The 27,986-nt window shown below is 39.3% G+C and overlaps 1 protein-coding gene across 1 annotated transcript in view; it reads left to right on the forward strand.

Moving 5' to 3' along the window:
* The window catches only part of gabbr2 (gamma-aminobutyric acid (GABA) B receptor, 2), a 186,771-nt gene that overhangs the window by 72,826 nt on the left and 85,959 nt on the right, over positions 1–27,986 (forward strand). The window contains exons 3-4 of the mRNA XM_065470984.1: positions 17,410–17,580; positions 26,608–26,709. Of these exons, the coding sequence (XP_065327056.1) occupies positions 17,410–17,580; positions 26,608–26,709 (273 nt within the window). The remainder of the gene's footprint in view (positions 1–17,409; positions 17,581–26,607; positions 26,710–27,986) is intronic.

Consider the following 27,986-nt stretch of genomic DNA (forward strand, 5'->3'; position numbering starts at 1 on the left):
ACATGAAGAGGAGAGATTATGTGATTTAAATTAAATTTAGCTTAATTCTATAAGCTAAAAGTAATTGTACAAACTGGGCAATCTGCTGATGATCAGCGGTCCAACTGTCTCATTGGTGTTTAAAAGGGGTTCATTCACCATGGCTCTAAGATGTTTTTGACTACAAAAACAAACAAACAAATAAACAAACAAACAAACAAAAAACAGGCTTTTGAGAGCTGCAGTGTGCATTGGACATGGGCTGAGGGGGATGTGGAGGAAGAGATGGAAAAAGCAAAGCAGAGGAGGTGGAGAGGAATGCAGATGATGCTTTCTGTGAGTTTCTTGATAGGCCAAGATTGGAAACAAAGCAAATACTACAGCAAAGTGAAATCCCAATAAATCAGCTAACGCAGATAGCTGCGTTTAATGACACATCAGGCTCAGTCTCAGTGGCTAATTGTGGACAGGATTTGTTAAGGTCTTTATTCTCTCACTGCATCTTAATTGTGTTAGACGCACCTTTTCTTTTTTCTTTTTCTGTAAATCACAGGCATATATGCTTTATGTTCCTTTATGATACATATATACTATAAGTAATAAGTCCTGATTATGAGGCAGTTGTTCAATGTGTCATAAGATTTATAATATAACTATAGAATAAGGAGAAAATGTGCTGTGAATAAGAGTGCAGTTGGCTACGAATCAAGGATGAAATATTGTATGCCAGTTTAGGTGAGGTCAGCTTAGATACTTTACTATAAACGGTGCATCAGTTTATTTTGTAAAAGAAGATATGAATGAATCATTTCAGCGATGGTAGTCACAGTCAAAGGGGAAGGACTTAGAAGGAAATATCCCTCTTACTGTTACTGGGCAAGAGACCCTGACAGGTCGCCCAACCATCACAGTGCAAACTCAGAGAGACAGATAAACATTCACACCTAAAGCACTGATTAACCTAACGTGGATATTTTGGGGCTGTGAAAGGAAGGTTTTCGGAACAATCCATGCAGATTAGGAGCCAGGACCTTCTTGGCGTGAGCCTAACATTTTTCAGAAAGTATTTCTACATCACTAAAATTCTCATTGAACACCTTAGGCTGATGATTACCAGTATGTTAGTGCTTTTTTCTATAGGAATTCAAACAAACAAACAAACAAAACCTGCTTGAATTCATTGTAAAGCAAGTTATGTAATTGTTTTGTGTGGAATACATGAAGAGTTCTAGGTGGGTTAGTTAGTTAATTTTGATGCCATATGTGTTAAATTTTCTGTTACTCTAGAAAAAAATGTGTTGTTGGAGTCAAAAGACAGGGGGGAGTCATTGCTTTAAGGGTGCGCCACAACATTTAAGCTTTCTGTTTTATATTGTGTATCTCTGATCTGTTCCTGTATTGTCTGGCTAAGAGCACTGGTAGGACCGAGGCATGCTTACCTGTTTGGGGGTCTGGGGAGATTGGACCCTGGATCTACACCTTGGGCTCTTTGTCTTGTTGGGAGAGGGCACTATGTTGGTACACACTTGGTCAGCAGCATCCACAAGCGTTCCTAGCACTGTAATGAGATAACCACTTCACCTGTCAATGATTTTAATAGTTCCTTTTCTAGTTGCCTGCTTGAACTTGTTACACAGAAACCCTGAAAACCAGGACACTACCCAGCCTCAGGAGAGTGTTGTCCCTGACTGAGTGAAGCCGCAGGGCACAGATCCCCTCGGGTTCTAGAGGAATAATCTGTTAACAATTGCACAGCGTACCCATGTTGGACCACATTTTATTATACACACCTGTTCCCCAACCTTATTCAGCTCGAGTGTTTTTCTGGGCCACTGCGACCACACTCATACACCGTGGTGCTGATGGAGTCAGGCAGGGATGTAAGTGGATCAGAGATATCGACTCTGTTAGCAGTTTCATTTTTGTAGAGGCTTATTTTTTCAAAGATGTGTGTTTTTGTCTAGGCTTTTTTTGCATGTGAATAATGCTTTGTGGATGAATACTTTTTACTGACTCACTGCAGAATCCGTGCTCACAAGAATAGCTTTCAGGTCTTTAGAGTGGATAGTGTGCTGTTAAAGGGACCCTATTATTGAATGTAATGTAAATCTCTGCACGCTATCCACAGCTGTTTGTGTCTATTTCTTTAAAACTTTTTTAAAACCATTTATCATTTGATATATACTGCTGGTGAAAACTCAACTTTTCCTAGTGTTGTTGCTGTTTTTTATTGCTCATGTGTTGTGAGGAAATACCATGTGATGCGTTTATCACAGAGCTAGTGGAGATGCATTAGGGTTAGCTCAGGTAAAATGCTGTATCCAGTGTTTCTGTGCTAAACTAACCCCCACACAGCAAATCTTCAGCCTTCCTCTTTCCTCATATTATGATAAATGTGATATGATGGAGTCAGTATGTGGTAAAACTCCATGCCTCACTCGAGATAGTCATACTGTTGAGAATCAACTCCCACGTACTGCATTTAACATTTTCACACATTTCCACACACGTCAATGGGAAAAATCCGTCACGTCTGTTTCATAAACTTTGAAAATTAATATTTATTATTGTTATATCCTTTATTTAGCCAAGAAAAATTCTCTTTTTCCAGAGAGACCTGGTCAAGAGGGCAACAGAAATTACAAACAGTGTCTTACCTCTTTAGATACTGGCCAGGTGCGTTCATAAAGAGCAGATCACCACAATCCAGTGAAGGCAAAAAAAGTTGCAGAAATCAAATTACTGGCATTATGTTAACCTTCATAACATTCATAGGGCTGTTTTCTAATACTTTCTAATTATGGCATGGCATTTAAGAGAGCACAAACATGTCCCTAAAAATCGCAAAATAACTGTTGCAATTGCATGAACATTCGTGTAATATTACATGTAATGTAACTGATGTTATGCATTCACTATTAATAAGAACTTGTTAGAGAAAAGGGTGAAGTCACTTAGGTGGAAATCTGTGCTATAAATACTACACCGTAGGTATAGAGACTTGTGAGTGATAGTAGGAGGTGCACAGGTAAACAGATTGGAGTTAAGTGAACACTCTGAATAAACTCAAGTTAAACAAACATGAAACAGCAACAGTAATTAACAGTCAATTACCAGTCAAAAGATGAAGAGAAGTGGATCTTTCAGCAGGATAATCACATGAAGCCTACCAGCTGCTGGAAGAATGTTTATCCCAGTAGAAAGTCTAAGAGTTAAATTTCCATTCTGAGAAATTCAAGCACCTTTAGCAACACAAGACTTTACCTCCTGTACAGCTTGAAACACTTCTTTGAAAAGTGTTTCCCACATTTTTCCCTGTTCATACACATAGCAGTCACTTTAATGAGAGCAAACTACCATGAGCCCTGACCTGCACAGAGATTTTCTAGAGTTATTGAGGTCCTTGCCTCTTGGATATACTGATATCTAAAGGCATGCTATGCTTTTTTTTTTATCTCTTCTCTAATATCTCGGGGCTATCTCTTCCCCAGCTGTAAGCAGAGAAAGACTAGCCCTGTAAATCAAATTAGCTGTCTAATGGACAGAGATGAAGAGAAGGAGCAGGAGGGGAGGAAGAGTTGTGATACATCTGTAGGATTACACTGTTTTACCTTTTTTTGTGAATGGAAGTAGGGAAAGAGTGAAAGGGAACAAAAAAAGGCTCGGTGGTCTGAGTAACTTTAACTTCTGGATGATTTTTTTTTTCATGGATATATAAACAAATTACACCGATCCTCTCAGCACAAGGCTCGGGACAATCAATGGAACTCCAGCAGAGCGGCGGCACTGTAATAGACTTCATATTGCCTTACCTCTCTAATGGAATCCTTTGCATGAGCAACCACGTCTGAAGTCTGGTACCGACACCCACACATACCCAGAAATACAGTACAGGCAAATGAACGCACACACACACACACACACACACACACACACACACACACACACACACACACACACACACACACACACACACACACACACACACACACATAGTGAAGGCAGAACAGTAATGGACTTATCAGACTGATTCAATCTTGATAAAATCGGTACCTCGAAAACATGTTTGAAACCTCAATGCCATCTGCCAAGTCAAAACTGATCCTGGCCTGGCACCACAGCAAAAACTGAGCAGTAGACATGGCCACACATCATCTTCTTCATGTACATAGACTTTTTTATTACTGTAGTCTTTGACCTTTAGTCAAGGAACACTCATTTGCTTTATGAATTCCTTAAATCAACCCAACCTTTGTCATCTTGTTGGCTGCAAAATCATTGATTGAGGAATTATAACTGAGACATATTTGGTGTGAGGCCTTTTCCAGATAAGAATCAGTAAGGCTTTAACGGATATGCGAAAATACAGAGTCAAGACTTATAATACCAATAATCTTTATGAAAAATAGAGGAAGAAAACAAAGTTACAAGTGATATAAAGCATCTCATTGTTTAATGGAACAGAAAGCACCTGTTTCTCTTGTTCAAAGGATTTGGATCAATTTTGCGGAGCTTTAAGTGTTTGAGAAATCAGTGCCATCTCATTTTCTTATCCTGCTTTGCATGAAAACATCTTGTGTCCTTGAAGAGTGGGTGAAAAAATGCAGATGAAACTATCTTATTATTTCCAGCATCATCCTCTGTCTTTGGCTGTGTTTTCTTTTCTATTCTCTCCTACGTGTTTTGTCTATTGTGTGTTTCATTTATTTGTGGCCATCATCAGCAACCGAACCAAAAAGCAAGGGTAAGAGTCACATCTGAATATTATTCAGCTAAATAGGCCTGATAGATTCCTGTAAGTATGGGCTGTAAAAGCTTTCTTTAGAGGGAGCGGGAGAGAGAGAGTCTCCATGTCTGGCAACTTAAAATATAGTAATTTGCGAATGCTGGCTGTCTCCAGTGAAATGTTTGCCCACTCACAGCATAAATTGCCTGCGTGTGGGCTTCCCATGCACTGGCCATACATAACCTCCTATAGAGTGAAAATTACATGGTGCAGTTTATTGGCTCTTCTAGCAAATATTTTAATAGTTCACTGAGCATCAGTAAAGGTGTGCATTTCCTGTCAGGGCAAAGGTTTTTTTTTCCCTGTGAAGAATTTCCATGCCATTTCCTTATACAGGAAAATAAATCATCTAAAAGTACACAAATACAGTATATATTTGGTCAAGAAAAATTAAAAATCTAACAAACCCTTAGAATTACTTAAAATATTTATTATAGTTTTTCTACAAGAAGAGTTTTACGACCCAAAACAAATAAATTAAGACATGCTGGGAGCCACTTGGGCAGGCATTCTGCAGTGCTACCCACAACTCACCAAATATGTCTTACTGCAAACCAAAATGTTATATCTGTGTCTGTCCCAGAGTGTGTGTGGAGAGGACCTCACCAAAGGTGCGAGCCTCCCAAGAAACCAAATAAAACAAAAAATTAAAAAATCTAACAATTTTTTTTGTTAAAAAAAGAAACAAACTAAAAACACATTTTTAAGGCATTTTTCCCCAACATAATTACAGCCATTAATTTATCACATGAAAACAGTTTGCTTACTCTTAGCATGAACCAATATTTAAATATATATAAAAAACAAACAAACAAACAAAAGCGTAGGTACAACTATTGAACTTCAGATATAAGGCCAGTGGGAGCCAGTATAGCCGTGTGATTGTTGAAGGGACATGGGTTTCAATTGACCTTAGACCAGCGGTCCCCAACCCCGGGGCCACAGGTCCGTGACTCGTTTGGTTTTCAGGGGTTTTATTGGTTTATATATATTTTTTAAAAAAAATGTTTTTATTGTTAACTCGGTTTCCCTGGGTCTTTTCCCGTGTGTTATGAATGAATCTTAAATTTTTTGGTACCGGTACTGGTTTTATTTTGTTGTATTTATCCACGACACCTAAAAGGCTGGTCCGTGAAAATATTGTCAGACATAAACCGGTCTGTGGCGCAAAAAAGGTAGGGGACCGCTGCCTTAGACCATTTCCTGTGTGTCATTCCCCCTCAATTTCTCACCCTACTTTCCTGTCTAAGCCTACCATCCTGTCAAAAAAGGCTAACAGCTACAGCTGTTCTTACTTTGACAAACACAGTGTTCAATATTTTGTGGTGACAGTGCTCCGTTAGACCCCAATGGCACCAACTTTTCTGGTAGAAAATCATCTTTATACTATGTGCTGCTTTTTTTCTACAATCAATTATTAATATTCACAATTACTTGTCTTTTTTTTTTAATTACAAAAGTGAAGAGTGAGTGAAGGTAAAACTAACAAGAGGCTCCAGACCCACCTGTTTCCCTTTCAACAGTCAGGTTAATAGAGGACTTAATGCTGACTTTATATTTCTCGTTGCAGATATGAGAGGGGTATCTATTCATGCTGAAAAAAATAATCTATTTTATCAGGTCTGTATGAATGTGGTTTGATCAGTTTCAGATTGGGATTCTGATGTGACTGAATCCTGATTGGTGGACCTAAATGGAGACCTATCAGCTTCAAAGCAATAGTGCAGGAGGGGTGTGGTGGGAATCACCACAACCTAAAACATCGAGAAGTGTTTAAACTCTGGCAGAAACTAGTCTGTTCTTTACAATCCCATCATTCCTAAATGGTAAATGGCCTGTATTTGTATAGCGCTTTACTAGTCCCTAAGGACCCCAAAGCGCTTTACACATGCAGTCATCCACCCATTCACACACTGGTGATGGCAAGCTACATTATAGCCACAGCCACCCTGGGGCGCACTGACAGAGGCGAGGCTGCCGGACACTGGCGCCACCAGGCCCTCTGACCACTACCAGTAGGCAACGGGTGAAGTGTCTTGCCCAAGGACACAACGACCGAGACTGTCGGAGCCGGGGCTCGAACCGGGGCTCGAACCGGCGCGAACTCCCAACTCTTGAGCCACGATCGCCCCTAATTAAGTACCTAGTTAAATATTTAGACAGGTTATAGTGATTTTCAATCTGGTCGCAGATGAAATTCTCTATGTGGAAGAAACTACAAATTTAAAACCCCCCGTTCAAGTTTCAGGTTGATTCTCTTTGGCAGGAATATCAGTTTATTTTATTTTAAAAATGATAATGTCATTGGTTTTTTCTTACAGTGTGTTCAGTACAACTTGGGCAAGCTTGTGCAATGTAATCCCCTGCCTCGCCAAAGGAATTGCTGTATAGAGCAATGAACAGGAGGAGGAGGGAGGACAGAAAGGAACAATAATGGTCTCTGCAGTTCAGCATCTGCTCATTAATCATTCATTGGCAGCCAAGTGGCAGCAGCAGGGAACACTGTGAGATTTCAGGTTACGGTATCAAATCTCGGTTTATAAATAGAATAGTTATGGAGCAAGTTGGCAGAATACCATCACTCAAAGCCCCCTCCTCCCACAGGTTCCCGAGTAGTCACAGAATTTTCTGTCTAGACTTTGGCTAGTATGTAACCAGACTTTTACTTAAAAGAAAATTTTGCATGAAATATGGATGAATAGAACATGTCTCTTAGACATTTATGAAATGTCACATAGCTGTTTTTACTTATAAACCTATGGTGTTAGCTAACTTTTCCAGCTGTAGCTTAAACGAGCGTTCTCTCCCTTCATTTCGCACCAAGTCATGTCAATGTCTGCTGTGTACACGGCACCGCGATTGATAAGAAAATGCTTTCCCCAGTCTTGTTTGTGATAGCGATGCTTCACTGCCACTCATCTCCGTCGTTCAAGGACAGCCTGTCGGCTGATGAAGAATGGCAGAGTCCTAGAGTATAAGCTCATCTCGTGGCAGAGGTGATGAAAGGGGGATGTTCGATCTTTCCTGCCTCGCACTCCCAGAGACACGATGGTGACAAGTGACACCTTCTATTGATTAATGCTCCATGGAAATGCCATATCTAATATGCGACGCAGATACTACACTGTACAACAAAAAGGCTCTTATGAATTATTTGTTGAATTGACACGGGACTGCTTCTTGCTCGTCTGTCTCATTTCACTTGCCGCTTGACTTAATGACTCAGTATTTCTATTTGGCAAATGTGATCATGTTCAGAAAGCCAAGCACTGAGGTTAGAATTAAGTCACCAGGTTTACTCCACTATTCAACCCGTGCCAGTGATGTAGCTTTAAGTGGGCAGCTTTGACTGGTAACATTTTAACCTGAACTCAAACACCTTTACAACTCACCAGTAAGTGCGATGAGCAACTATCAGCCTATTGATGACTAACTGAGGCTTAACCCAGATGTTTGAGCCTTGGAATTTCAATTATTTTGCTGTAAATTGACTTTGGTAGAACACAGAATTTGGTCCTCCTGCTATTTTCCTTCTTCTGTTCTCAGCCTTTTCAGTTTCTCTTTGAACATGTTGTTCTTCAAACTTTAGCACATGTCTTTGATGTCTGGGTTTGGTAACGGGGGGTGGAGGTCTTAGAAAAAGAGGTATTTCATACAAAGGTGAGATGTCTGTACATGGAGGTCTGGAGTACCTGCAACACGTGAATGAATGCTTCTCTCAGCTGCATTTCATTGCCAGTGCATGTGTGACTGAATGCATGCACGGGACAATTCAAACAGAAGGTTGAATTCTTTCACAAGACTGGTTTAATGCCAATGCACATGTGCGCAAGATCAATCCTACTCTTAAACTTTAGAGGAAGAAATATTTTTAACCACACCACAGCTCCTGTTGTCATCCTTAGACTCTCTTTTGTTCACAAAGGTGCTTTGCATCTGGCAGTCCAATGTCTTTGTGACTCTGAGCCAGATACAGATATGAAAATCAGAATCAGAAATAATTTATTAATCCCAGAGGAAATTGTGTAAGGGAAAGCATAAATGCTGTAAATGACAGTCAGAGATAAGACAAGCAAAGAATGAAAGCCACCGACCCCAGATAAGAGTAATGTGGTTGGGTGTTGTGCAGGGCCAGCAAGCATAAGCAGGACATCAGTCAATCAGTGTGTGTGGGTGGATGTACATGTTGGTTACAACATTAGCTACAACATGATTGACATGTTAGAGCAGGGGATGCAGCAGGCCATAAGCTGTGAGAAAAGAGACGACCACCACATCACTCAGCTGTCAAGAGGCTAGTTATTGGGTAAAGTATGTGATGTACAGTATCCTGCTACACGTTATGGCAGGGTCCGTGTCACAGTCTCGTCTGGACTGACAGCGTGAATTTATTTTTTTCAGGAATATAAGGAGTCCTCCACAAATGACACAGACATTCTGCACAGTTTTTTGAAACATGGTCTGCGTTTTTAAAAACAGGTCTTGCAACATTTATTTTTGAGGACATGTCGACCTATAGTGTCAGTACCGGAATACGTTGTTATCAGGCGTGTCTGTCAAACTATACGGAAAAAGGTTGAGATCTTTTGAGACTCTAAGAAGGGTGGGTGAAATATTTTTTTGATTCTGTGAACTTTTCATTGAAATGGTGTACAGATTTAGATTACTTATAGGAATATCAGGCAAACACATCTCATTTTGTAATTAGTCATTCCAGTTGCCGTGTTACATTTTTATTCCTCTGTATGACAGCTTTGAAAAGTGTTGCCACTGCAGAAGTGCTTTAAATTGGCTTCTTTCTTATGGCTAGTATAGGTCGACTCCCCTAGCTGCAAAAAAAGAAAAGTGTGATTGTTCCTTTCATCAGTGATCTCAGTAACCAAGTTTCCAATTAGTTTATGCTCAATGTAGTTTCATATTGAGTACAACTTGTTCAATCTGTAAATTTTGTAGATCCTCACAAGGAGAATAAAGTGAAGTAAGCCTTAGCCTGGGCCAGTGTTGTGGCTGACAAGTCATTGCAATACAAGTGTGCAGTATCCCACACTTTCTCAGTCAGATCAACCTGTCAGCCAAATACTCAAAAGGCTTAATGAACATGTGTAGACTGTTTGTATGTGCTGTGTACCTCACTATGTACTGACACAAACTTTTTCAAGCTTTTGTAGGGAGCTGTAACGCTTGCATGAACTTTCGCTTTCCTTATTGTGTGTGCTACAAGCACATCAGATCTTTCCTGGTATCCAAGCAGTAGTATGTTTTCCATCGTGCTCATGTTGCAGAGCTAATTTGCAGTGAAGTCGAGCCGACTGACTCCTCTCCATTAAACATCTAACTTACCCGACTAAAATGAGATGACTTCACTGAACTGCCTACTGCCCCTTTCTATAACTGGAGTAAATGGTTTGCTGTTTTTCTCTAGCACATGCTTGACTGAGCTATATGATGATCTGGTATGATGTGATCATATGCTTCTGTGCGTGTAGAGCAGTGTGAACATGAAGAGCTTGGCATTTGGCACTATATCTTTTCTTTTCCCCTTGTTCGCATCTTTCAGTCCTTATGCTTTCTCTCCACTTTCATACATGATTCTTTTATCACCTCCGGGCTTCTCGCTAAATTTCTCCACTATCTACCTATAGTATTCTTCTTTTTCTCCTTCCTCCATTACATCCATAATGAATTTGGGTCTGTGGTCTGTGTGGGGTCCAAAGCTTCTCCTTACTGTTGCCTCCCCAACTGGGTGCTCCCATGGTGCACCAAATGCCTCTCTTGAATATTGAATAAACCCCACGACCACCTCTGTGCTTCCTAATCAACATCGCCACTATTTTCTAACTATTACTCTGCACGGGGGCCTGGTGCTCTGGAGGATGGATGGGCTTTGAATCTGTTGTGTTGTGAGTGAAGGTAGAGATAATAGGCACAGGCAGGTTGAGCATTTGAGGTTGTTTTATGCAATTCCATTTTGATTACAAAGCCTTCCCTCTCAGCTATAGAAAGTACCTTTAGAAAGTACTTGATCAATGTCTCATACTCGATTGCATGCATGTACTTGATTGCTTGTATATAACATTCACTGTGGCCCCAGACTGACCGCAGAAATAGAAGCTTTATTATGCAGGAAATTCATAAAGTACTTCTTTTTGCAAGATCGCTAATATTGCAAAACATCCATATTCAGAATTCATCATAGAATATTTTGTCCAGGAGTGCTTCCTTTAGCACGATGTTGAATTGACTTTAAGCTGATTGATCGATTGAATATATGCTATGTTAGCAGAGATCATTCATTGCCTTGTGAATGACTTTTGCTTCTAATTATATCTCACTAATATACTGACTTGTAAGAGAAAAATTATATAGTTAAATATTTTTACGTTGAGAGCAGTGGGATTTTTGAAACATGTGTTTTAGTTGTGCACATGCTCTGTGTTGAAATATTGAGCACTGCTTTTCCCCAACACTTGGACTTATTGATATCTTCACTTAACTTAACAGCTACTGGATCAGAGTTAAACATTAATCAGATAACATACATTTCCTCTGTGTGAGCCATATGCCCAGTTTTTGTGCAACTATATGTCTTTTTCTGTGTAGTACTCATTGGTGCATTCTGTCTGTTGTCCAAATCCACTGTTGGTACAAAAGCATGCGAGGTATCATTGGTGTTGTTTAGCTATCATTCATGTTTTATCTAACTTCTCTGTGAAAGCCACTTCATTATTCAAAGGCCAACCTCACAATTAGCACCAGCAGATCCTTTTGCAAAACAGTCCCGCTAGGGACAATCAATCCTATTAGACCTGCCAATATGAACAGTTACACTCATGCATTTTCCTTATTTCTTATGGTGGATACGGCTATAATTGCACTTTAATTTGTATATCATTGATAACCAATCCCATGCCAAATCGGGAAAATGCATTGCAGATGATGCAAAGAGACAGTTTAAGAACTAACCAAGCTGATTTGCCCTTTAGTCTGCATTTTTTATGTTGCTGCAGACACACAGTATGTTACAATTTATTAAGTTTCCAGCACCAGATTTCACAGGCTAGTTATCAACTTACCTTTCAGTTTTCATATTGTAACATATAGACTGATGCTGCTATCTATCTTTGATAGGCCAGCACGGCCTAGTAATATTGGATGACAGATATATCAGCCTGGCTCTATTACTATGTGCCCGTTAGCTGTAATATTCAGTGGCTGTGTTATTACATGGTCATAGACATAATATAAGCACCTACCTAAGCCTAAAATATTTGACTCCACTCACTTCACTTAGACTGTGAGCAACAGAAGTCGGACTATCATCGCTGTCACTGTTGTTAAGCAGTGAGCTGTGGTTTCTGGTGATTGGTTAGGGAAAATTAAGCCCCCTCCACCATGGAAATCAGTTAACGTGAAGGCAATGTATGAATGAAGATGGAAACAGAGTGAAACGTGTTGACACTTCAGTCTGGTATCAGGCAACAGAGAAACAACAAGTGACAGGCTGAGAAGTTAAGTGCCACGTAATTAGGTGCAGAAACACGTATTCACTGAACTATAATGAATAAGCAGCAAAAAATCCTATCTTGCTACCTTTTATTCTCTATTCTGGGCCCTCCTGTCATTTTTTCATTCAAACATGAACATAAAACTAGCTTGATTGTGCCTTGAATAAGTTCAAACTGAGAAGCAGCCAAGCTTTTGTATTCACTTTAAATAGATTGTGATAAGCAGCTGTGTGTTCAGAAAGTCTAAATAGATCACCACTGTGATGGTATCTGTGATTCACCTCATCTTCAGACTAACATTATTTCTCAGTAGGGCCAGACGGATCCTCAGTCGTGTTACTGAGAGCATGTAACCTTGTAGGGTGATGAGAGGAAGAAGCTGCCGGGAGCCCGTTGCCACAGTTTTAATTATTTTGTAGTTTTGTGAGATCTGAAAGAAAGATGGCCTTAGTGTGATTGTTTGTGTCAGTATGTGAATGCATATGCCTTAACCTGTCCATGATCTGAGTGTACATGCACACTGTAGTGTAAATCTGACATCAGTGCTCTCCACCAAAAACCCTTCTATTTGTGACGGTCCTCTTTTAAACCTCTTACATAACCCACTACTCTCAGATGTGTGATATCATAGAACTATTTTTGGTTTTTCCTCTGAAAAAGGCTAGTCAGAGTTAGACAAAGACTTGTCTATCCTTTAAATAATACGCTGGATATCCCTCTCATCTTTACACTTTTAATACACTGTCCTGAATTGCCCAAGCTCCAGTTAGCTGCAGCGCTGTCCTTAAATAATGCTATGGTTCTTTGAAATGTCAGGAAAAGCTAATGAACTGAAAACTAGAGAAGAAAAAGATCTATAATTTAAAAAATAGTCTTCCAACCAAACAAAAAATGCAACTGAATAAATGCTAAAAATAAGTAAAATCAAGCCCTGCTCCTGCTTGCATGTGGACTTAAGCCACTTAAGTCCTTTGAACCCTTTGACCTGGATTCAGTGTGCAAAAATAATTGTTTCTAAGAGAGTGAGATTTTTTTAATATGCCAGATGACATGGTTAGACCTTGATATTACTGTTTGCTTTTCATGGTCAGTTTTTATTTACACTGAGAGGACCAAATGATTCTGTGCCAGCACTGAGTTTATTTAATAAAAATTATATTACACCTTTATTACTCAAACACATCTATAGCCACGTATTTATGAACTCTAAAAGATCAAGTTTTACCTCTAAGAATACAAGAATGACAAATCGATTACTTGTCAATGCTATGTTTTAATTGCATTTTTCTGTGTGTTAACATGAGCTGAAAAGCATGCTTTCCTTGTGAAAAGTGAAAAAAAAAGAATAGTTTATCCCAAATGTGTTTTTCCGATATTTTTGTGACACCGAAACATGCTGACAGAATGATGCTGCATTGCTGATTTTTTTTTTTATGATTGATTTCATGTTTTGTAAGGCCTTTTCTCAGCCCTCAACTGACCTCATAAACTGATAATACCAGAGGGGTCAACGGTTACAATTGCTCATGACCCGATGAAATCTACCACTTATGTTATTTTCTCTCCAAACAAAAATCTATTGGTTGACCAGCAACAAAAGCATGGGTTTGCTGGTCTTTCTGTCAGTCTCCTGAGACTTTTTGTTAAGCGTTATAACAGATGAAACAAAAATAAAATTGTACAAAGAGCACAAACAACTCCTGCAAAAGAGAATAACCCATGTGAACCTAAAACACCTTGGGGATGGCGAAAAATGTTGCAGAGAAGCAATCATAAGAGGACTGGTTTAAAAATTCCATTAGCTCTTATTGTAGATCCGTGGACGTATCTCCCAGTGTGGGTGTACCAAATAGCCTTAGCTAAATGGAGATTAAGGCAATGCTGGAAAGACCCCTTGAAGCCCTTTAAGACTGGTGTGTAATTTTGGATTTAGCAGTGGTTGCGAGATAAAGGCCTTTCTTTCTGCCTAATTGATGGCTGTAATCCATGTGTTGTTTTAAAAACCTGTCTCACTGATGTGCGAACACAAACCCCCGTGGCTCTGTGCAGAAAGTGGTGATTTAGTGGGCCAAACTGAGGGTCTCCTACTGGTTGGAGGAAGACTTTTATATTTGGGGATCTGCTGTAATGGAAACCCTGCAATTTGGGTACTGTAAGTGGGTCAGTTGTTGTTTTTGTTTTTTATTTGCTTTTAAGAAGCACAAACCCTTTTCATCATATTACTGTTTAACCACAATATTAGGATACCCAGTCCTCTTTTAAAATTGCTTTACTTTTGAATTATATTTGACTTGATCTTTTAGTTACGCTCTTACGTTTTCGTCATTCTCAGTCAGTTACCTTTAAACAATGCTTAAGTACATTTCCAGTAATAACAAGTTATCAGCAAGTGTACTATTATAACTGCAGCACAGCAACTAATGAAGAGTGAAGATGTCTAGAAGTGGATGGAGGCTTAATGAGAAGATCACATTCATCACCAAAGTTAGGAGGTGCTTGAACTCCTCAACGCTTTAGTACACTTTTCGGAAATCTACTGATGCACCTTTTGGTCTCAGTCAGAATAATATCCTTGGGTTGATCACTATCATGAATCACAAGTTCTGCTTAATCTCTACAAAGTATGTAATTAACCCTGCGCTGATTCATATCGCTCATTAAATTAACACAAATAGGACATTGAAAATAGAGCACGCTGTCTTATTATCTCAGCTCAGCTGCTGGTGCCTAAATGTTAAAGTACCTCTCAAATCTCTGCTCTGAGAGTTATTCATGGTTTTTAAAGACGTATGCACAATATCAAAGACATGCCTGTGTCCATCATTTAAAAGACACGGTGGCGATGGTGTCACAGTTTTCGGAATATAATGGTATAATGCTTCCTGTACGGTAGTACTATACATTCAAATGAACTGTGAAAGGCTAAATTAAATGATAAAATGACAGGTCTTTGTCTGTGTGGGTGCACGCTGTTTCTTATATGGGAAATTCTAATGTTAATGCAAAAATTAATTACAGCCATGTTTGCCTTTGGATGAAATTTATGACCTATTGTTGAAAATGTGCTACAATGTGGGAGAGAGAGAATAAAACTTGATTAGCATAGAAATGACAAATGAAAGGTGGGGTGGGTGGAGAGTTGTGACTTTTGTTGGTAAATAGCTTGTTTTAGACTGAGAGGAGGCTTTAAATGGATATACTTGTATTTTAGAGAGGCAGCTGTGCAGGGGAAATGCATCAAGAACATGGTTTCATGAAACAAATTACTAAATAACTCTCAACTGTTTTAATTGGACCACATCACTTTTAGTTATACACCCAAGTATACTGCCATATGGGTTATGCTCGCTTGCTGCATCCCGATTTCATTTCATCAGCTATGGAAAAATACTACATAGTCGGGTCCACTTCGTCTTTGTGAGCCTTTGATTTACTAGAGATGTGCCTCAAAAATGCTTAGACTGCATCTGTTGAACTGCATAAGACTTGTCTGTAAAAAGGCAATTATTGAGTGAGGTTCAGCACATTTGATTTTTATTTAAGTGGGTGTCTGTGCGTGTTTGTCAGTGCTGATTCAAAATGCTTACATTTGAAGACAAGAAATGCTTTTAACTTACCAACACGGAGATGAATTAAATTGCTAAGCTGCTTTTCCCTTTTCATCAAAACGTACATAAACACATAAGAACGGGCACCCACAAATCTAAACCTACCATATTCGAGCTGCCGTGTGGTCCAGACTGCTTGAGGATGATAGACAGCTTCCTCAACCAACTGTCAACATCTCCCAGCGAAAGCCTCAGGAGATTCTAGGCATTTTCTAGTAAACCATTTCTCTTGCAGAGACCTGGTAACCCACTGCAGAAAAATAGAGCATAAACACCATTCTGATGTGGAGATGATGGTGTTGGCTTGGCCATGTCATCAGAAGTGAGAATAACTCCATCACAAGGCATCTCTACATTCAACACCAGAGAGAAACACGACAAAGGCTGACCTAAAAACACAGCATGGTGTCCTCTAAAGCTTCAACACCATCAAAAAAGACAGACAAAAGTGAAGATTCTTTGTGTAATAGTGCGCAAAAGTCTTGAGTCCCTACTCATTTCTTAATATTTTGCTAGGAACCCCAAACCATGACAGAACATCCACCGTGTTTTACAGATGTCTGTAGATGCTCACTCTTTTACCTCTCTCCTGACGTCCCATACATATCGACAACAGTTCATACCAACAGTTTCAAATTTGGATTCATTAATCTGTAAGACCTCTTGCCACTGATTTTCAGTCCAGTTCTTGGGTAATTTGGCATACCTCAGCCTTTGCTCCCTGTTTTCCTTCCTTAAAAATGGCTTATTGACACATACCCTTCCATTGAGAGTATTTCCGATGAGGCTTCAGTGAATAGTAGGTGGATCAACTTAAGGGAAAGATACATCTCTCGGGTACTTCATGCTTTTTGCTGGATTTCTTAAGAACATGACTTTCAGATACTGGTCATCTGCTGTAGATGTTTATTTATTTTGGCCTCGCATTTCTTCTTTTGTCCTCCACTTGTCCAGCTTCCTCAAAAAACACACTCCACGCAGTGCAGAGAGAGATATGCCAAGTTTTCAGCTAATAGCTGTTTGCGAGTCACCTTGTTGGTGCCAAAATAATATTTTATGCCTGTCAAACTGAGTTATCAACTATTGAAAATGGAAGAAATTCTTAGTTTTTGCAGCAGACTGCTAGCAACAAAATACCTCAACATAAAGAAATGGGGGTGGCGGTGTGTAAAGAGCTTTGCACAGTACTGTACCTGTCCTATATGGCAGACAAATAGCATTCTGGACACTAGAAGACACATAAATACACAACCAGTATAAAAAGTCATCCATATGTGGGTCATCAATTCTTTATGAATGAGTGTCACATTCTCATGATTTAAACCCTGAACTGACAGCGGTCACTGAACCTGCCTTCCACTTCATTAGAGTCACTGACACATTCTTAAACAGTGCCACTAACAACAGTAGCTCAAGTGAAACCAACACAGTCTGACATTTTGCTGTCGGGATTACTTGTGATTGTTACGTTTACCCCTAACTGATGGACTCCATGCTCACTATATTACTTCTTCCTTTTTTTCCATTACAGTTATCCTTTGCAGCGACAACTCCTGTTCTAGCAGACAAGAAAAAATACCCCAACTTCTTCCGCACTGTTCCGTCAGACAATGCCGTGAACCCAGCGGTGGTGAAGTTTCTCAACTACTACAACTGGAGCCGTGTGGGGACCCTCACACAGGACGTTCAGAGGTTCTCAGAGGTCAGTTCGTGCTGTTTTCATAAATATACTTTTCTTTTTTTTCAATGCTGTTAATGCTCCATGTTTAGTGTTGACCAAAAGTTCACTAAAACAAATCCATCATCTATATCAAAGACTACAGTGGCACCACCTTGTCATTAATACTAAAACTAGGTGAAGTTCAGTGTATTTGATTGATAGTGAAAATACCCTTAATGGTTGGAATGAAGACTTTTTCTTATTACATTTCTACTTATTGTGGATAAAATATACATTTACCAGGTGCGAGAGGAGTTAAAATCTCCCACTGGTCGAAGGATATGTACATAATTAATAACATGGCTTTGCATTATCGCCTTCAGCACTCTCAGTCCCAACAGGGACTCTTGTTTAGCAGGCGTTTGTTCTTTTTTAAGTTTGCACGATAACAGTGCTGTTTACCAGCGTTTATGTGTGCCGTCCTCCTATCGCCTCTCACTGGGAGACATGTTTTCATTTTCTGAAGGTAGAGGTTAAATCACAAAACAGTGACTATATTATCATTCAAGGAGATTTCCATCTTGGCTTATTCAGATGAGGAAGCCAGTAGAAATAACACTCTTACTACTACTTTAAAACAAATCACCACTCAGATGTAGATGGATTAGATGGAAATTATTTAGGCTTTGTGCACTGTACAGCTGTCACTACTGAATGATTATTCTCCAGTCACACTGGATTATTAGGGAATGTAAAGGGTTAAAAAAACAACAACAAATATTTCCATCCACTGGTCAAGGAACAGATGAAGGCAGAACAAAACCAAAGAACATGACTTGTTTCCATATAAGTTGATCCTCATGTATGATCAAATAAAGATACAGGTAGTTGAGGGCAATACAATTCAGAGTTGAATGTCCCAGTTTGTTGGCTCCACCTCCAGAAATCCGACACAGATTTTTCCAATGCTTTTGACCAAATGGAGGCGTCGTGTCCACTTCCTGTCTGTGTGTGTGATTGTGTTTTTCTCTAACTTACTAAAACTAATGAGTTGACATTCACATCCTGCTGCTCTCTCTAGCTCTCCGTTTGAATATCTGTAGTAGTTTCTGTGCATATAACTGAGACCAACCACACTTATATCCTTATTTTTAACACCCATGTCCCTTAGACTTCAGTTGTTGCAGTTCAAAAATAAATATAAATACAGTTTATTGCATGCATAAAGAGATAGTTCTTACTGAAGATAAACCAGCCCGCGACATCAAAGACAGTGACGCGCTGGGAAAATATATCTAAAATATGTCCTGCATCGCCTCCAAAACTGAATTGCTGCTCCAGCTGGAAGCAAATTCTGAGAACTGCATGATATTTAGTCCTATTATATTTACTACGTTCCATCTGCTCTTTTTGATGTTCCTCTCCCATTAAATACGCAGAATGCTGAATCCAGCCTACATTACTAGAGCTGGCAGAAGTAATGCATGGATAGATGAAGAACATTATCTGTGTTGACTCAGCACTTGTAGCTAACTCTCTTATGACAATGTTGGAGCTGAAATATATCTCAAAGCTGGAGGACATATTTTGGAAGCTGTGGCAAGTTGGATTTCAGCTCAGGAACAGGAGGCACACAATCGTTTGCACACCATGCAAAAATCCCTTCTATTATTAAAAGCAGCTAGCAGCTTTTTAATATAAGAGAAATGGGAGAAACAACATTCAAATTGATCCACACCATTAGCTAAAGATATTAAAAGCTTAAAATCATATTATACCAAAATGGATGCTAACTAGCGAGACAAACACATTCCTGTTTGTAGGAGGGTTGAACATTAGGAAACATACCGATTTATCACACGTTTGGAGAACTACACAAACTCATGGCACAAACATATCACGTCGGCAGCACAGGAACATTCTCCTAAAAGAGCCTTGTCAGAGGCATTGAAAGCATGAATTTGAGAAACATATTGTGAGCTCTTGCCTCCAGGCACTGGTTGAAAACAAAGTGCTCAGCAGCTAAAGGGTGGGTGGTGGAAGTGGGGGTGTGTATAAGAAGTCTCACTGCAAATCTCAGAGAGACCAAATCCCTTTATCGCTCCCCTCCTGAAAGCACCAAGGAGCTTAGGACGGGAGGAAGACAGACGGCACGATTCAATCAACCTGCCACGAGATTGGCCTCTAATCCCGATTTACAAATATGCAAGCATTGCTTCCGTACTTTATGATTCACACAATCCTCTGTCGAGTTCAGAGCTTACTGTTCTTTGGTTCATCGAGAAATTACTCCAGCTCGCTACCAGAAAAAGAAGAGATATAGAAGTAAATGTTATTTGAATAATGCAGGAAAACAGACATTAATAGTAAAAATGTCATTTTTACCTACTAATAACACTATTCCAGTTTTACATTTGGAAGTTTTATATGGCAATTTTATTAATTCATAAACATTTTTATATGAATTTTATGAACTTCAAATAAATTATATGAAGTTCATATGTTATACTCTTAACCTTCACAATTGTTTTAGTGTCACTTGTCAGTTTAAACATTTCTTTCCTAGGATCTAAAAACACAGAAAGCCAGTGTCCTCCCACTTCTTGAATGTGAAAATATACAAATACACCAATACACAAATAGACAGAATCAGCACAAGAGTGGGCAGAGCTAGTCAGAAATATTTCTTGTGAAAATACTTTTTTAAAAAAGATTTAATTAATTCTTCACATTTAACAATATAATGAGAAATTCTAAGAACTGTCCTAAAGAAAAAACACGTATTTTTCACTTTAAGAAAGTTTCATACCTTTGCAAGCTGATTTTGTGGTTTTTGAGCAGGTTTTTTAATCTTAGCCCTTGCAAAGAAATATGCAAAAACAGAATTTCTTTGTGATCTATTAAAGTTGGATTTAGAGCCAAAATGCTATACCTAGAAGTATTCTACAGTACTGAATGTACCATAAATGATGCATGTGTGTACAGAGGCATTTGCATCTATGTAATGAGTATACTACTGACATTATTTTAATTTCCATCACCTCTACCCCAGCATTCATCACCCTGTGACATACTCTGTCCCCCTGCTGACCTACAGTGTGCTTTCCCTGGGAGACTGCTCACAAGGTTAATGTTATGTAACACTTGTTACAGATTCAGTCAGTGGCTTGCACATCACAGGCAGCAAACATACTACTGTATGTTTACAGGTTACACTCCCCTGAGAGTGTAACCTGTAAGCAAAAGCGAGCTCATCACTGCTATTTTTAGGCACCGGTGTAACACACACACATACACACACACACACACACACACACACACACACACACACACACACACACACACACACACACGCATATCGACTTTATGGATGAACACTGATTTTCTGTAATGGTTTGTGGCTTATTGTATTGAGAAATAAGAATAACAGAGTAACAAAGAATAACAGCTAATGTAGGTATTTGGGAATGAAGATGACAATCTACACTATGCACACACACACACACACACACACACCTGCATGTCTGGTTTGCTATCCTCGTGGGGACATCCCATTGACATAATGCTTTCCCTAGCCCCTTACCCTAACCCTAACCATTAAAAATGAATGCCTAACCCTAACCCTTACCCTAAACCTAACCATAACCTAATTGTAACCCTGACAGTAAAACCGCATTTTGAGTGTGAAAATTGCTTTCAACCCCGAGGGGACCTGGATTTTGGTCCCCACGGTGCAGAAAGTCCCCACCAGGATAGTAAAAGTCAGATTTTGGTCCCCACCAGGATAGTACGAACCCGTACACACATACACGCACACACGCACACACACACACACACACACACACACACACACACACACACACACACACACACACACACACACACACACACACACACACACACACACAGAGCAATCAACATTATTGAGACTGCCAGACAAACAGGGCTCACTCAGGAACAGGAGCAGCAATAACCTGTCAGTCAGATGACAGACCTGACTGAGAGCAGGATTAAGACTCTGTCCTCTGTCTGCACCCCTCAGAGCTTAAACGTTTAAATAAACTATGAAGACTGATAACTCTAGCGTACGTTACCATCCTAGCACCCACTCTCACTCAGTTCCTGTTCCATTATGTTACATCCCATAAACAGTATTCCTAGAAATGTTGTTTCCAAAGCACAATTAGGGTTTGGGAATAGCATTGGGGTTATCATTGATGATGACTTATGTCTCAGACGGTTCACTGGCATAGCCTTTTTGTCCCACAACTGAATAGACAAGACATATGCTTTTCTTTGCATCAAATGACTCAACATGTGATTTTGGTCCCAAACAGCTTGGCGTCATAGAGTGGAAAATTAATTCCCAAGATAATCCCACGGGTCAGTGTTAAGAGTAGCTGGCTGCCAGGTGAAGCTTGGTGATGCTGGGACAGTGAACCAGCATAGAAACCAACATCATACAAAGAAAATCAAAGCTGTTGTTGACGTTGCCAAACAAGGAGGCTTGACCATTTCTGAAACACAGTGGTTCACGGTATGTTTTTAATCTTCAGCTGATTTAAATATATATTTCCCTTTGATGATAGATAATTATGTCATATGCCCACCAGAAAGCGTACCATGGATTTTCTCAACATCCTCATCTCCCACAGTCATTTTGATATAGTTTCTGTTCATATATACATGATGCACATATTAGTATTGTGTTAATGTGGAGGTATTTCTGCAGTCTCAAGGATGTATTTCTGCAGTCTATTGATTACTAGATAGTGGAAAGGGGGTGGGATTAAATAAACTTATGCTTCTTCCTGCTCCTTTTTGAACATGAAAGTTATTTGTAGTTGTGGTTGCTCCTTTTCCTTTTGTTTTGCTGTGTTTGTTTGTCTCTTTTTAATTCTATGTTGTTATAATTTTTTAACATGTTCAAAATAAAGATTCAATCAATCAATTTGCTTTCTGAATTCTAGTATTTTACATGCACTGGGTGCATGTGACACTCTTTTTTTTAAATAATGTGCGTGTTTGTGTACGTGGACGCATGCTCACAAGTGCAATAGGATTATTTCTCTTCTGCATTTGCTGTCGGGGATTCCCAGGCTGCCCCAAACAATGGTGGACGCTTTTGTTACGCAGGAAAGCTGCTCACTTTTCCCCCTCCTACCAGCTTTCAATCCATCTGTCCCCTCCGTCTCTCTCGCTCTGTCTAACCGAGTGAGTCCAGCAGAATACAGATGCATTTTTCCTTTTCCATCTCGATGGAAGAAACACAAAATCAAACCAATAAAATCCTTTTGTGACAAGGGTTTTACTCCTGCAAGTCAATGGCATTGTCTGTCAGCCTCTGTGCTCTTTGTGAGTGTAGTACAGCAGAAATTTTGTGCAACTCTCCATGTCTTGCGTGTGAGTGGTTGGTATATATTTTCCCAGAAACCCATGTGTTCGACCCACACACCTTTTACAAACAACAGGCTAACCAGCTGCCATCCCTTTTCACACTGAAGTTAGTTTCCTTTTATCCTTTAGGATCAACACTCAATGCAACACAACACAACGGGACATTGTACCTCGTCCAGACCACCAAGCCAGTTGTTACTCAAGAGCAAAACTTGGTTGTATTGATTCACATCGGCCTCCCTGTTGTTTCAGCTCAGCGAGCAGTACATTGGAGGGAATGTTTGTACAGCAGTGAGTGATGTACAGAGTGATTTAGAGCTTCCTCCGGGGGTACCAGAGGAGAAGGCGATTATGAAAGCAGACATTTGGAGACATGAGGGAAATAAAGTTGAGGTTGTTCAGAGTTATTGATTTTTAGATGTCAGAAATCTTAGTTGATAGCACAAAATTGTTGTAATGACTAATTTTAAGCTGCAGCTGACTAATTTTAACAGGAGTATCAATAGCAATAATACTGATGGTGCTGCGGTCGCTGTTACGGTTCAAATCCTGACGCCACTTTGAACTAACGGGCTGATGATTGCCCGGTGCTATGCATGCTAAAATTGGTATTTTGAGAAGAAGGGGTAGAATTCTATTCCTTCTGGCTTTATGATAGAATAATAACACTGATACTTTTTCACTAATTTTTCCACAGTTTTTATTTATTTATTTATGTCCCATCTACAGTTAGGTCCATAAATATTTGGAGAAATATACAATTTTTGTAATTGAGCCTGTCTCCTCCACCACACCATTCATACAATCAGTTTGTGATTGAAGTGCCAACTTTTCAGCTTTTAGTGAAAGTATTGCATTGTTTAGGAATTACAGCAATTTTTACACATAGTACACCATTTTCAGAGGCTCAAGAGTACTTGCCAGACTTGGTCAGACAAAGTTTTCAGTATAAAAATTGTTTTTACTGTAATACTTTACTGTAATACTTTACTCCAGCCACCATGAGTGGCTGCTTTTTTCACTCTTGTAACTGGTGGGTTCTTTTTTTTTGCTGTATGCTTTGAGGCATTATCAGTTTATACTATGAAACACTATCTGCTCAGTTTTGCAGCATTTTGCTAAATCTGAGCTGGGCGTATAGCCCTGTATACTTCACAGTTCATCTTGCAAAATAGCAAAGATTATGATTTATCCAAATACTCAACTGAATCTTTGAAACACTACAGTACAGTCTGTAACTATTATTATAAGTCAATTCAAGGTGACTCTGTAAGGAGACTTTTGTATAGAAATGTGAATATACAACCACCATGTAGTTGAAGCAATTTAGAACACATAATTACAGGATGAACATATTAAAGCACAGTTAGAGGAAACACACCGGACTTCTGTTAGCTGTTATATGTTGTCACTGCCAACTCTCTGACGTGTCAATATGGCTCTTGGGTTGGGGTGGAGACACTGATGGCTGCGGGGCATGACCCGTGGACACACAAAAAATGTTGTCATCGGTGAAATCCAGCATGAACACCACAGGACTTTTTACGATATTTTGACTTTTTCGACGTAGGTACAACTGCATTCCATGTCAGAGCCATGGTGTTGTCGTGATGTCTCAGTGTGTTGCCTTACTGGAACAGAGCCATTATTAATGGTATTAGTCACACCTGTGGTTTTCCTGCTATGAGAAGTCAAAATGTCAGCTGTGAAAAAGGGCTTTTCTAAAATTGTGGATTAAAGGAGGGAAGCAAGAGGGCCGACTTGTAGCATGTGTGTATGTGATGACCGAGAAAAAGTGAGAGGCGGTATGATAAAACACCTCAAGCTTGCCATCCCAGTGGGGTACCTGCTCCATTCTCCATCTTCTCAGATTGAATTACCCACCATTCTACTGGCTCAATACATCACAGCAGACATACAGCTGCTGCAGATACATCTACAGCACTGCACATTTGTCTACTTTTTGTCAAGCCCTGGATAACCAGCGAAGATTATTTGAAGTGTACATTTGTTCTTTTGTGTCTTATTTAGCGAAAAACAAACTCATATCGCTGTGACAAATGCACGCTCGGTATATTGCGAAAATTACAACTCCTCATTGAACGGGCTGAGGCAAATCAGGAGGATGACAGATTTGATGTATGTGTCCGCCATGCTAAAATGACAAGCTGCTTGTCTTTCTGTCTTTTCATTCACAGTTCATGGTAGAATATGCATACACCATTTCAGAACATTAGATGGCCTGCATCCATCTCACTTTATTGCTTTATAATACTGTGTACAGAATACTATATGTATATTGCAACATGATTTCATCTGCTTTAAGCCAGCAGAAATATATTCACACATTCAGTTTTTATGTGCATCTATCACAGCATTGAGCTAAATGATTGATTTTCTCTCTGTGATTTATGCATACATGATTTAATGAATCTAATGTTTAATATACTTTATAAAACTGCATTTCCTCCCTTTTTCCATATTTGTAATAGCTGCTGCGTCATAGTACCACAGTATTTGTTTCCTATAGGTTATGTGATTTAAGTTATTACATTGTTGTGTAGTTCATTGTGCAGCCCTACACTATGTAATTACATGTGCAGTGTGTAAATGGTAACATTGTCTCAAATAAACTCTGGTAGGTTACTTTAAACCACCTTTGCACGTTTGACTGCAGTTGTCGTGCTAGCTGATATTTTATGAGCATGTATAACTTATTAAACCTCTGACCACACATAGATTCTTCTACAGTAGACACAACTTTTCTACTATTTCTTTCAGCACTGTCAGATGTGCAAGCTGATAATATGAAGCTGCACTGATGTGCCCTCATATGATCCGAGATGCAGGCTTTTGACACTGAGCATGGCTAACAAGTCAGATGAGAAGGGTGCGTTTTCTGAGAAGAATTTTAAATTTCATCTCATCTGACCTCAGAAGTTTTTTTTTTTTACTTTGCCTCAGTCCATTTTAACTGAGCTTTGGCCCAGAGTGATAGCAGTGTTTCTCTGGTTCTTGCTCACATGTAGCTTCTTCTTTGCACGGTAGACCTTTAACCTGCATTTGTGGATAGCAGGGTGAAGTGCGACAGACAAATGTTCTTGGAAGTCTTCCTGAGCCCATTCGGTGATTTGCATGACAGAATAATGCCTGTTTTGCCTTGCCCCTCGTGCGCAGGGTTTTCTACATATTCTCAGACTCTTTGGATGATATTAAGTATGCTGAGCAACATAAAGTTGTTCCACAGTTTTTGCAGAATGGGGAACCTCTGCCCAGCTTTACTTCTGAGAAACTCTGCCTCTCTTAGATGCCCTTTGATTATACCCAGTCATGTTTCTGACCCACTGTCAATTAACCTAATTAGTTACAAAATGTTCCTCCAGCTGTTTCATTTTACTACCACTTACTTTTCCGCTCTTTGTTGCCCTGTCCCAATTTGTTAAAGATGTATTGCTGTCATCAGATTCATTTTTTTCTTAAAATGATACATTTTCTCAGTTTAATCATTTGATATGTTTGCTTTGTTCTACTGTGAATAAAATATGGGTTTATGGCGTTTGGAAATCATTGCATTCTGTTTTTATTTACATTTTACACAGTGTCCCAACTTTTTTGGAAATGTTTTTGTAATTGCTCAACAACATTCGTGTATTCTCTCTTTCTGTTTTGCAGGTGAGGAACGATCTCACAAATGAACTGGAGAAAGCAAACATTGAGATTGCAGACACAGAGAGTTTCTCCAATGATCCCTGTGGCAATGTCAAAAAGCTGAAGGTAGGTGAAGCAACCTAGAAACTTAAGGAAATGATCCAAGGCCAGTTCAAGCTGTAGAATTCCCAGTTAAAACAAAATGACAAAATATCCATTAGGTTTTCATATTAGCTACTATTTTTCATACTGTGTAAAGTAAATCCTTTAGTATTTTATCAAGTGGATGTCTCCCTCTGTCTTGACAGTGGCCATTTAACCATATACATACAAACACATGCATACAAGTTTTTTTTGCATTCAAATTTTGCAAGATTTTAAAAAAAGGATGCATAAAATCGATATTTAAATACTGTCTAGTGCATTTTTAGCAGAGAGTGGCACAGTAAGAGTAAAAAAAAAATAGAAGTGAAGAGAGTGGAGGGGGAGTAATACTTTTTTCCCCCTACTGATATGTTGGTGGAAGATATGACGTATACAAGATGGAGCAGGTTGAAAGAAACATGAGCTGATGAGAGAGAGGAACGAAGAAGGAACAGGAAGATAAGCTGTCGTTCCTAAAACATATGTGTAAATCTGCATCTTAAGCGCTGACATTTTAAGCTGACATCACCCTTCCTTGATCAACTCTAAATATGCAATCCACAGCGCTGAAATCTTTACGGAACATTTGGATCGGGTGGATGGTTAGGTGGATGGGGGGGTTCTTACACTCTAATGGGTCTTTTTCCCGCTCATCACACAACAGTGGTTTGCTGTCTCCCCAACAGCTACATAATATGATGGGGGAAGAGAGTGACACAGATTTCGTTGTCAAGGCTGGAATTTTATTTCTTTATTTTTATGTTTTTTTTTTCACGGGACACTGTTGGTAATGTGACAATCCATGTGAGGCAAGGTTCGGTGGGGGTAAAGGCCCATGGCGTCACTTTGTGATCCACAAATAGAGCACTCACATCTGCGATATTCTTTTTGAAATATTCAAAAAGGAGACAGGCTTCGCTGCTGCTGGGCATTGTAACAGCCCTCTCAGTCGCTTTTTTTGTTTTTTTAATCTTTATCCCTCGCTCTCTGTCCCAAGTTCCCCATTTATTGCTGGACAGGCTGACAAAAACAGCATCAGAAAACAAAGGCAGACACGCATACATAGCACTTCTAATTTTAGTAATCTTTAGTTTGAACACAAAATAGGACCTCCAAGAGCTTTTTTATTTTTTGTGACAGAGAGCCAGTTTAGGCAGCTTGCATCCAATAGAAAGCCACATGAGAAAAAATGTCCTGAAATCTAAATTAAGACCAAAAAAATTTATTATTTATTATGCCTTAATTATTTATCGTACATT

This window comes from Pelmatolapia mariae, linkage group LG22, assembly GCF_036321145.2.
Source record: "Pelmatolapia mariae isolate MD_Pm_ZW linkage group LG22, Pm_UMD_F_2, whole genome shotgun sequence".
NCBI classification, from domain to species: domain Eukaryota; kingdom Metazoa; phylum Chordata; class Actinopteri; order Cichliformes; family Cichlidae; genus Pelmatolapia; species Pelmatolapia mariae.